The 13107-nt window shown below is 33.1% G+C and overlaps 1 protein-coding gene across 1 annotated transcript in view; it reads right to left on the bottom strand.

Annotated features, from left to right (window-relative positions):
* The window catches only part of LOC141518158 (lateral signaling target protein 2 homolog), a 170245-nt gene that overhangs the window by 106632 nt on the left and 50506 nt on the right, over positions 1-13107 (bottom strand). Inside the window, exons 5-6 of the mRNA XM_074229916.1 lie at positions 11115-11204; positions 1696-1797 (exon numbers count right to left, since the gene is read on the bottom strand). Coding sequence (XP_074086017.1) covers positions 1696-1797; positions 11115-11204 — 192 coding nt within the window. The remainder of the gene's footprint in view (positions 1-1695; positions 1798-11114; positions 11205-13107) is intronic.

The raw sequence follows: 13107 nt of genomic DNA, 5'->3' as shown, positions 1-13107 counted from the left end.
AAAAAATGCATCATTTTCTCCATTGTTAATAACTAGTTATTTCTCAATCACTTGAATTAACTTCATTTGTTCATTTTTGTTTTCTTTCCATGAAAGAAGCAAAGTAAGGCTTTTTATTTCACTAAATGATCAGCTACCAACTCAAAAGAATAAGAAATCTGGTTGTATTTAGATTAACTTCAAATCACTATAAGGCTAGTTCTGTAAGAGAAAAAACTTTCAAAATAAAATGTTTCTCTAGTCAAACTGCTAAAGCACTAGATATTGTCAGCATATGTCCTTTATCAGTAAATGGTTTCTAATAAATCATATATGTAAGCACTGTACTAGCAAGTTAAATTTCAGAAAGCTTATGGTAAAATATTTAATTTTAATGATCTGTAAACCTCAGGAAAAGATTCAAGAACTGTACAGTGAAATAAAGGCTAATCTAACAATGGACTCAAAGATAAATTTCATGTTAATTATATAACTACACCATCAAGATAAAAAATTGAAAGTTTAAAGCACTCTAAATAACTGCATATAATCCTATAATTAAATTTAATGAAAAAAAAGAGAGAGTGATAATTAAAAGGGGGAAATAGGAATGAAGTCAGCCCCATTTTACTTAACACTGGTAATAAGCAAACTATGGAGTAAACAATTCAGCCGGCAACTTTTAAGCATTTAAATAATTCAATGACTTTTTCAGTTTTACTAGTAAAGAATTCAGCATATGTTTCTATAAAAGAGGTTAATGGACCCCTTTTTAATGCACTTGAAATACTTTACAGAAAATAAAATTCAAGGCATTGATTACAGTTTCATTCCTAGGTTTGATGGATTGCTAGCATTAGAAATAGAAGGAAAAGAGATCAATAAAAGATTTAACATAAAGGAGGCTCATTTCTAAAGTAAAAGTTATCAAATAAATAACAGTAGACTTAGAATAGAAGCTACTTATAGCTTCTATGATATAAAATTTCCAGTGCAAACAACATATAAAAAAGTGACTGATTTTAGCATTTGTGAAGTACTTTACAATAAAAAAAAATCTTCTTGACTTTTAATTATAGATCAATGTAAAAATATAGGTCATTAGCAAAAATCTAAAGGTGGGTTAGAGTTGTTTATTCATAATAATGTAATACAGAGGTCATTCTATAGGCTATGGAAAAATGTAAAATAGCATATTAGATAAATGAAATAGTATGCTTTTTTCCTACATGTAAACTGCCATTAAGGAAATCAATAATTTTTAAAATGTCATAATGTATCTCTCTTTTCTGTTGATAAAATATGTAAGAAAAATAGTTAGGTTTAAAACCTAAAAGATATTATTGGGATAAAATAGTTACACAATTCACAGAAAATGAAAATTTATTTCTGAGACTGATTTCTCAATTTCCTTTATAAAAACTAGGGTAATCATGCAAGTTAATATTTGAACAATATAAAAAAGCAAAATAAAATTGCCAATAACAACATGAAAGAAAATTTGAAAATGCCAAAGCTAATATAAAGACAGTTGGTAGTAACAGCTGGGTTAACAAAATGGCATATGTGAAGGAAAAAGTAAAAGGAAATGATAAAGAAATTGTTAAGCATAAGCCCATTTTTGTAACCTCTTTGATTTATTTGATAATTTCACACATTCTCACTTCAGGGGAAAAAAATTATAACTTGAGGAAAGAGGAGTCAATTACTACTTGCCTTATTTTTCTTAGCAAAGTGTGGAAGGGTCTAAACAGCTCAGACATATCTTCTGCCTTACGGTCCAGGTTCAAAGGTCCTTCAGAGTAAACTACAAGCCCACTGTATTCAAGATACAAAAGTTCCTATATTGTATATGAACACTGAATAAATAAAATATACAAGATAAACATCTAAAATAATATTCAAAATGCTTCTGTGGATTTATATCCTTATGAATGGTCCCTGGCTACTAGTTTTCATTTTTGTGAGATGACTTCATCATTGGTGAATACAAAGAAAATTATCAGACTCCTTCAACCAAAATAACAATCTACGACAAACAAAATCCTTTAGACTATATTATAAGTTCTTTAAATTTTTTTGAAGTAAAGAGTAATAATAACAGTTCACATTTAGAACCTTATGATTTAAAAAAGTATTTTAGCAACTCTGAGATTATCAAAGTACTCATCTTAAAGATGAAGAAACTGAGGGCCAGAAAGTTTGTTAAATGATTTGCCCAAAGGTCTCCCAAATAATTAGTGGAAGTATGATGATTTCATGCTAGGTCTTCTAAATGCAAATTCAATGGTCTTTCTACAATACCACATTGCCTATTTATCAGAATTTTCTAACTACTTAAAAATACTACAAACAGTAGCTTTCAGTAAAAATAAACATTAAATATACAAATACATCTGAATGAGAATTAAAATGATCAAATATGAGACTATAACATTTCATTTAAATTATCCACTTTTTGGGAAAATAAACTATATGAGCCATTTATTTTACTTATGTCACAAACCTTCATAGAAACCTTCAAAGAAAAAAATATAAGAGAGAAGTTATGAAGGGGAGAACCTCCAGACTGATCATATCTGTCCCCAGAGATCTCTGAGGACACATGGAAAAAGTGATTACAGAAACATTCTCAAATGTTATTGATTCTATCTTTCAAACAAATTACCATATATAATTTTCCATTTTAATGATTGAGAAACTTTGCTTTCTATTTTCCAGTCATAAATAGTAAATCTAACAGAAAAATGGTCATGGTAGTCTTGTTGTCTTCATGAAAAATATCTGCATAATTTATCACATTAGTACACAGGATTTAATTCTAGTATTAGAGTGTCTTTTATTTTCATTTAATTGTCAATTCTATAAAGAGGAGGACTTTACCTTCTACTGTACCAAAGTAGCCAAAGCAGTTCCCTGCATGTAATAAAGATTCATTAGATATTACTTGATTACATTATGACTATTTTCCTTAGAAATGTAATGGCTCATTTGAAGAAAAAAAGAGTTTGGAAATAAAAGAAAATTCTTTGTTGATTATTTTCAAGTTTGGTGTTGACTCCCTAACGTGAGACTATCATCTGTGATATCTAGCTGAAGAGAAACAGCACACACCTTGACTTCTGCTGTTGTTGATTGTATTCAATTTTTACTGTATAATTTAAAAGATTAAACTGCTGGCAATTTTTCCTGTGATTTAAATTTGAATTTAAATTTAAAGAAGGACTTGGCAGAAAAGGGATATGAGTAGATCTAGTCAAAGAATGTTGAAATTTTAAGGAAGGAGACCCTGAAGTTCTCCACATTTCTTTTGGTATGTTTTATGAAATATACATTTACTAGTGAGCCTTATTAAGTTTACAGTGACTAAGAGATAATCTGCCAAGACTGAAATTTAATTTTCATAGATAAAATAAGGTATTCTTAGAGAGAGAAAGAGAAAGAAAGAGCAAACAGAAAAAGATAAAGTGAGAGAGAGAGGAGAGTGAATGACAATTTCATCTTCCACTTGATAAAGAAAACAAGAGAAATAATCATTCCTGAAAATCTGGTCCAATGTAGGAAAAATTAGTTGGAGATGTAGAAAATGGGAATAGAAAGTAACTGCATTATCTTGGAGTTGGTAATATAAAAAAGGGGAATGAATAGACATCATGAAGCCTGTACTTTAAGAAAATCTATAGAAAAATTAGAATACAAAGCAAGACATTCTAGTGGCAAATGAAAGCTCACAATATGAATGGTTCAATAAAAGCTGCAAAGTGCTTTAAATACATTTTTATCTAATTTGATCCTTCTAATAACCTTATGAGATAGTACTATTATCCACATTTTTAAAGATGAGGATCTGAGGTTCAGATAAATTACATGATTTGCCCAGGATTACATAGTGTCTGACAGGAGATTAGATGCAGCTGTTTTTACTACATCAGCAAATTGCCACTGTTATTTTTAAAGAAGGTGAAAATATAGGTCATGAGAAGTACAGTCAAACTGATATTTAATTTAACTGACAAAATTATAGAAATTTATTAATCAGATGCTTTAGAACAATTTAGAAAAAAATTAAAGGGATGTCTAATAACAAGTCATGCCAAAATACTCTCATAGAATAACTATATATAAATTATATCAAATATGTCTAAATGGTGTAAGTTATTTTCTTTACAGTCAACCCTTTAGGAAGAGGCACTGGATGTTTAAAGTCACTTTTCCAGAGTCATACAGAAGAAAGGACTGGAGATGAGACTTGAACCCAGGTCATCTGGATTACAATTCCAAAGCATTTTCCATGGGTCTGGAGAACTGGAATTACCTTCATTCAAAGAAATACTAGCAGCACTGTTTCAAGTAAGATTCCTTATATTGGGATAAAGAAGCCAAGTGAGAGAAGACTTTGAGCTGCAGCCAGTGTCTGAGAATCAGAAATCCAAGAGAGCTTGGAACATAAAAGACAAATAGCAGAGATAGTAACTAGATGATATTCAGGTATGTTGTCAAAAGAGCCTAGTCTTCCAATACTTATGGCCCCCTTTCTGATCTCATTTTTTCTCTTCTTCTAACTACTCCCTGGTTTGTTGTTGGTCCAAAAAGCACCCGTAATAAAAAAGGAGAAACTTCCCAACCTGTAATTGTTTGAATCTTTGCTCTTACAAGTTTCCTTATTAACAACCTTAGCTGCTGTATGAGTGCATCCCAGGAGGTGACCCCATAATTCAGCTCATCTGTCTAGACATGAGTGGGTATTGGGGACATAAAAATGAAACAGAGTGAACTTTCAAGAGATAACATGCTGCTTGCTTTCATTAACCTGGATATTAGGAGAATTCAATACATATTTCTAAAGGTTAGAAAACTCTACTAATAGCCATTTTACAGGGCATCTCTAATAAAAAATTGTTTTCTGCATGACTGAGAATGTTAATTATAGTTTTATGTAATTTATAATTTCATAGATTCTCTTCTCAGCAGTCTGCTCATCAGATAAAGTAATTGCTTAAGTCTTACAAAGCAATTTAAGTGGACATCTCTCTTTTTTTCTTACTTTGAGCCCTTTGTCCTCATCTTACTTTATAAATTGTACCATCCTCAGAATATAACCTTATTTGCTTCCAGGCCTGCCATTTCTTATTTGATATTCATTTACCCTCTGCCTTTTCTTCAAAATCTAGACTCCATTCAAGCCTTGAAGTTGGCATATTTTACTTAATGTTAACTTGTTTCCTCCAAAAAATGAAATGAGAGATTAATATCACAGAATAAATAAAGGAATTATTTTCTGGTTGGCCCTAATATTTAAGATTTCTGGCTGCCTTGGTCAATCAGAAGGAAAATGGGTTTTGAGTTTTCTGGGGATAGGTCATGCTTAAAGGAAGTTTTACATGAATAAAAAACTGAACCAAACCCTTCTGCTCTAGAATAAAACATAGTCAAAATACTGAGGAATATTTACTGATAATAAAGGAGGAACTGAGAAAAATATGAACCAGATAGACAAAAATGTTGCCAAGAAAGGAATAAATTTATATCTACAAAGCCTGGTTTTAGTATATTTTTTTTAAAAAGTGTTAATTTAAATAAAGTAAAAATGTCTAGAAACTTACTTTTTTTTCTGTCTATACAAATTCTCTCTTTAATAGGACATGACTAACCTCCTTTGATATGAGATGAAGATATTCATTGATATTTTGGATTTTTTTTCAAGTTTTTTTTTCCAAGGCAATGGGGTTAATTGGCTTGTCCAAGGCCACACAGCTAGGTAATTAAGTGTCTGAGGTTGGATTTGAACCCAGGTACTCCTGACTCAAAGGCCGGTGCTCTATTCACTGCACCACCTAGCCACCCCTGTTCATTGATATTTTGGCTAGGTTTGCTCAACTACTATTTCCCCCCCACACTCTCTTTTTAAAATCTTTATTATAGGGATGGCCCACTAGAAGTTTATATTCATAAAAGAATGTATTGTAAAAGCAGAAGATAGCAATAAAAGTAAGATTAAACCTTTTAAAAAGTATATGAAATAATTTTCTACAACAATAGGTTCATGGCTTTTTTTCCCTATTGACACTGAATAATTATGAAAATGAATACTATGAAAAGATAATTCAAAGAAAACATGTTCCAGCTTCAGATTGAATTTGAAACCAGAGTTTTAAACCAGGTTCTTGGCTGATTTTAGTATACTGTGTCCCAAGCATTTATCTGGACATATTTTATTTTAGAGGAGTACCACTTGGATTTATTTAACTCATTTCTTGTCTAAGGCTAAGGTCCTTGAATATAATCTCAAGATGCTAGAGTCAAAAGGTGCTTCCTTAGGACTAAGAAGAAAGTCAAAACTTTTAAAGTGATAGCAGATAAATGACTAATCTATTTAAAAAAAACTATGGAATAATATTGTTCTATTAGAAACCAGGAGGGATGGGAATTCAGAAAAGTCTGGAAAGAACTGCATGAACTGATGCTGAGTGAGATGAGCAGAACCAGAAGAACATTGTACACCATAACAGCAACATGGGGTGATGATCACCCTTAATGGACTTGCTCATTCCATCAGAGCAATAAACAGGGACAATTTTAGGGTATCTGCAATGGACAATACCATCTGTATCCAGAGAAAGAACTGTGGAGGTTAAACAGTTGAATCTATTACCTTCAATTTTTGCTATCTCTCAAATTTTATTTTTCCTCAAGGATATGATTTTTCTCTTAACTAATTCAATTTTGATCAATGTAGAACATGGAAACTGTAAAGATTATCAGATTGCCTTCTGTGGAGGGGGGGGGTTGAAGAGAGGGAAAGAAAGTTGGGGGGGAAATTGTAAAATTCAAAACCTTACCAAAAATTGATAGGTAGAAGCTACTATTGTATATAATTGTAAAACAAAATATTTATATTAAAAAGTTATACTTACTAATTCCTTTACTATTATAAGTAGATTACTAAGGTGGGGGAGGAAATTCTCATATTTTTAATTTAATTTCTCATAATTTAATTTCATTGACTTTAAAGGAAAAAATCTGGTTAGAAAATGAGATTTTGCATTGATGCAACTGATAAGACAAGTATATCATGTAGTTTGACCCACCTCTAAAAAAGTGCAACATTCACCTAAATTCAAAGCTACCTTTAAGGCTGCTCATGTCTGCAAGACCACACTCTGCAATCAAAATTACCAGAGAGTTTTGAAAAATCACCTTAAAATATTCCTGAGAAATAAGAAATGTTGACTATGATGAATACAAAGAATAGAAAAATATTTATTATATAAACTGACTCAGAATGAAGTAAGTAGAACCAAGAAAACAATATACATAATGACTATGGTGATGGAAATGGGAAAAAAAAAACCCAACAAAATAATAGAAAATGTGATATGACAATGCTCAAATGGTCCTGAAGAAGAGAGAAGAGAAGGTACTCTCACCTTGCCCTTCCCTCCTGAATTGCCCCATTCATTCCAACTTCTCTGCAGGAGAGAGGTATAGGCGTGTAAGACAATGTGTAACTTCAGGTTTTTCTGATCTATTGGTTAGTGTTGCTGAGCTATTTTCCTCTTATTTTATTCTTTATTTTCAAGGATGGATTTCTTTACTAAGGGGGAAAGATACATCAGGAAATGTAGATGATATAAAAACAGAAGATATTCATATAGAAATGCTTAATTTTTTTAAAAAATTACCTCAGACAAATGATGTTTTTCAAGTTTAAATAAGGTATTAAGCTACATTTTCTCTACTGCAGTAAAAAAGGCACTACCTTTTGTTTTGTATTTTTTGAAAAAAGAATCCTGAGGAAAAGGAAACATAATAATTTAAAGATACAAAAGAACTGTTTCACTGTTGCCTTGTGGCAAAAAGATATGAATGAGAATATAACAATTTTAAAGCCTCCAGAATCAGAAATGGAGCCATAGTCTTATTTTCTTTTAATCTCTAAAATATTTCATTAACCCAAAAAGAAAAGAACATGAATATGATTGTGAAGCTTCATGAATATTTAGTTGCATTTGTATCTTTTTTAGAAGCAAGTTCTTCCTAAAACTGGTCTGAAAAACTATATCTACAAATTTATTTATTGGTTGCACCTGCAATAATACTACACCTGCTTAAGAAGCTTAAGGAAACTGATAATTATCTTTCCTTCTTCATTAGCAACAACAATGAAGTAAGTAATATTGCATATTATATTGTGGGAGAGAATAGGAAAGAAAAGTAGCCCTGATCCTGAATAAACTCATAACTTCTAAATTAAAGGATTCTTCCAATCTCTTGGAAGATGATCTCAACTAATTCCATGACCATATTTGTTTACAATACGACCTTTTTTTTTTCAGTAGGGAGAAAGAAACACCTTGACTGCTAAATCCCAACTACCAGAACCATAACTATCTGAGTAGCCAGGCATGCCAGCTGTCCTCTTCATTCACCTTCTTTCACTAATGAGATGTGTTTAGGAAGAAAGTGGTATTGTAGGGAGGTTTCCTTATTTTATCTCTTCCTCTCTTTTTTTTTTACAATAAGAGATGTTAAAAATTTTGCTGTATTTGTTGGCCACAAAACTGTCTGAATAATTTTTCCCTAGGTTCAACACAGTTTTATGACTCGCATTTATTGGTTTTACAAATGCTAGATTAACTAGATTAGTCAAACAACAAACATTTAGAAAGCAATTACTATGTAGCTATAAAGATGAAAAATGAAACAGTCCCTGTCCTGAAGGAGCTTACATTCTATCAGAGAAGACTATATCTCTCTACGTCTATAGATCTATCTATCTATCTATCTATCTATCTATCCATCCATCCATCCATCCATCCAGCTGTATCTAATATATTCAAAATAAATCCAAAATAAAAAAAATTGGTGGAGGGGTAGTGACTGAGAGACCAGGAAAGGTCTTATATTGAAGGATACTGGGATAGAATTTTGAGGGAAACAGGGATTGTAAGAGGCTGTGGGTGCAAAAGAAGGGTATTCTAGATGTGTGCCTGGCCAGTTTGTCTGGACCTTAGTGTGCAAGAGAAGTAGTAATATATACCAAGATGTTCAGGTAGTTTGGGGGTGGGTTGTGAGGGGTTTAAAAGCCAAACTAGGGGATCTGTAACTGATTTCAGAGGTAATACAGAGCTACTGAGTTTGTTAAGCAAGAGAATGGTTGAGGGGACAGACAGATGGTACAGAGGATAGAGTTCCAGGCCTGGAGTCAGGAAGATCCGAGTTCAATTTCAGCCTAGGCAATGACTAACCATGGTCTCTGGCAAGGCACTCTAACTTTGGTTGCCTCCATTTCCTCAGCTATAATAGTTAAAGAAGGAAACAGCAACCCACTCCAGTCCCTCTGCCAAGAAAGCCCCCAAAAAGGATCATGAAGATTGAACATTACTGAAACAACTCAACATAACAAGAAGACGTGGTTAGACTTAAATTTCAGGAAGCTCCTCTTGCCAGCTGTGTGTCAGAGAGGTTAGAGAGGGGAGAGACTTGCAGCAAGGAGACTAGTTAAGAAGCTATTGACATGAAATCTTGAGGTGGTGGCCATGTGAATAGAGAGAAGGGAACTCATGGGAGAAACATGGATGAAAAAACAAGAGCAGGCTGTTCCTTGATGTCTGAGGGGACACCAAGGGAAGCTAGGAAGAGTGACAAAGCTGCAATCTGGGGCAGGCCAGAGAGTTCAGTCCTCTACAGAACCAAGGGACTCAAGAGTAGGGAATAGGTTTAGGGCAACCTGTCTGAAATATTCAACAGGTTGTTGATTTTATGAACCTAGAGGGAGTTCAGGAGGCTAGAATGCACATACACACATGGGAGTGTATGTCTATGTCTATGTCTACCTATACACATAGATGGGATTTATTTGCAAAGAGACATTAATTTAGCCCTTGGGAGCTGATCAGGTCACTGAGAAAGAGGGGGTAAAAAGAGAAGAGAGGATAAGGAAGGGGATTAGGGAAGGAAGAAAAGAGGAGGGAAGAGGAAAAAAGAGGAGAGGAGAAGAGAGAAGTGAGAAGAGAAGGGAAAGGGAAGTGATGGAGAAAAGAACCTGAGAAGACATCCAGTCAGTGTGAGATACTAACAATAATCTTGCACAGAAGCCTGAGCAGGAAGTCAGAAAAGTGTGAAACCAAAACCACAGAAAAACTACAGAAAAAAAGGAAAAGAAAGAACATCAAAGAGGCAAGGGTGTTCAGTAAGGACAAAAGCTACAGAGAAGGAGGAAGACTAAGAGAAGGCCATCAGATTTGGCAAATGAGAGCTTTAAGACAGAATAATTCTCACTACTGCTTCTTCCTAGTATAATTGATCCAGAATCTCTGCAGTGTATATGTCAGCACCACGATTCAGTGTTTTTGTACTTCCTGATTTCAATTTCAACAGGGTACCTTTAACTTGCTATCTTAGACAACTCTATATTGCTCTATAGGCTCTGAGATTTGACTCCCTCTGGGACTCCTGCAGCAGATTCCTGTTTGTCCCTGATCTTGTCCTCTGGGCAGGCTGCAAACTGATGATAACTGTGTTCCATGCTAAGTCCTACAATGGAAATATCTGGAGGACTCTGTCCAGAGTCTATAAGCTCTGTATGATCAAACTCAAGTTCTTTCCTAACTATCCATCTTTGTCATAAAACATCAAGTATTCAATTTTAAAAATTTAACATGATGGCAAAAGAGCAATATTCTAAAAAGCCTTTCATTCCCTAATTCATGCTTTAAAAAAAAGTAGTGGTAATTTATCTTTTAGGGTGTATTTTAGCATTATGTAAAGAATATTCAAGTCAGAATCAAGAACGCTTGCTTCTGTTTCTGGCTGTATTCTTAAAATGAGCTGGCTGACTCAGTAAGTCATTTAAGTTTTTTATGCCTTATTATCTTCATCTCTTAAATGGGATTAATAATGTTTGCCCTACTTAAAAACATTGTTGAAAAGATTAAATATTAAAATATAAGTAAATGTTCTTTGAAAAACACAAAATTCTATGCAAAATGTGGCTATTATTTAATATTGCCCTTAAACAATCCTGGGTTCTGTCATTTTATACACCATATTACCATAGTTCCATAAAACAATTTGCTTTATTCAAAGATATGAAATTTAATTGCTAAACCATCCAAATACTGCCTAATACTTACCATACAATGGCTAATCTTGGAATTGTAAACATTAATGCTGGTTCATAGTCATCAATCATGTCTTGAGTGAGGTATCCAAGCTTTAAAGCTCTAGACAATTAAAAAAAAAGGAAATTATTAATAACTTGTTACTTTTTCAGCAGATTATACACAAATAGTCAAGAAATTTTCAATCTCAAGAAAGAAGGAAAAAATTAAAATATGAATCATTCTTCCTACCCTTCATATATAGTGTATATTGCTGTCTTCATGCCTTAATCATAGTACCTACCTATCTAAAATACCTTTTCCCCCCTCTTCCACCCACCTACTTCAGAACTCCTTTCCTACTCCTTGCAAGCTGGAGTCTTTGGATGTAGGGAAGAACTATACCAGGTTCATAATACATTTCTATGGGTTCCTGCTACTAAATCTGTGGCTCCTGAGTCTTCCCTGGTACATTCATATTGAATAGCCAGTTGACATAACTCAAAGCAAAGGTCTTTACTGAAATTTCATATAAAGAGGGTTAATGCTTTTCTGGAATAATATGAGTTTACTTCTTTCTGTAAGACTGAATGATTTCAAGGATACTGAAAAATTATATGATTCTAATATAAATACAGAGAGCTCCCAAATTACCTTGTACAATCAGTTCAATTAAAAATGCATTGATTAAGCTCCTAATAGCATAAGTATCGAAGCATTCCCTCTATAAATATGGAATGTGCTGAAACAGTAATTATGGTAATATGTAGAAAATAGACACACAGGTGAGTGGAACTCCAAACTGAATTAGTAACCTGAGAACACAAAATATTTGGAAGAGAACTCCCTGTGATAAGAACCACTGAGAAAACTGAAAAGTAGCTTAGCATAAATTTAGATTTAGAACAACTTATACTATGACAATAAAATAGTCTTGTACCATGTCAGTAATAGTATCAAAATGATTATGGGACATGAATGTCAATGGTCATGCCATGAAAAAGGTTAGGAACAAAGGAAACTAAGTACCTATCAAAGCAATGAAACTTTAACTAGGGCAAGAATTCTTAATTAAATGAGTGCTGCAAGACATCACAAAAGACAAAATAGGTTATTTTAATTACATAAAGCTGAAAAACTTTTTTAATCAACAACATTGATACATTTCAGGAAAAGGACATTTCAATTGGGGGAAAAGCTTACATATCAAATATTACTGTTACTAATGTCTTAGATATGTAATAAATTAACAATGAACTATCACATAAAGAAGTAGTTCCCATTGCATAAATGATCAAAGTTTCCCTGCCTCCCACCCTTAAACAAGGTCCTAGTGTTAGAGTATATGCTTAGCTCACCATTTTCCTTAGTGATGTCATTACTAATAACAGATACTTTAAAGCTGTAATCGCAGTTCTACAATTTCTCATTGATTGGGAGGGATACCATAGAAGAGTAGTACCATTACTGGCTTCCTCCTGCCTCAAGGATAAAATATTAATTTTTCAGCCTGACATTGAAAACCCTCTACAGTATGGCTCTCATCTACCTCTCTCAACTCACTTTGTATTTCTTTTCATGTCTGTTACATTCCAGTGAAATTATACTGGCTAATCCAGAAATTCAAGATATGAAAATGAATTTCAGATTCCATTATCTTCCTAGAATCTGTCCTCAATACCTACAATGTCATCTCCTAGAATACTCTTCTTCATTGAAGCCTCACTCATCAAATACACAAAGGCCCTACTCCTGGATTATAAATATTCCCTCTCTCTCTCCCCAAATGACCTCCTATTTCCTTATATATGGTTATATGTCTATTCTCCCTGAAACTTGCTCTGATGGAATCAAAGCTTCTTAAAAGAAATGGTTATTTCACTTTGGTCTATCAACAATATTCTGTAATATAATAAATGTTGTCAAAAAGTGACAGGATCCCTTAAGTACAGAATCCTAGACTCAACCCAGCCTTCCAGTCTGTTTCAGTTTTTGCTGCTAATTGCTAACTCCATCTAACTGTTTC

Source organism: Macrotis lagotis, chromosome 3 (genome assembly GCF_037893015.1).
Source record: "Macrotis lagotis isolate mMagLag1 chromosome 3, bilby.v1.9.chrom.fasta, whole genome shotgun sequence".
Taxonomy (NCBI): domain Eukaryota; kingdom Metazoa; phylum Chordata; class Mammalia; order Peramelemorphia; family Peramelidae; genus Macrotis; species Macrotis lagotis.
The sequence above is the reverse complement of the archived record's forward strand: the minus strand, read 5'-3'. Positions and strand labels throughout refer to the sequence as shown.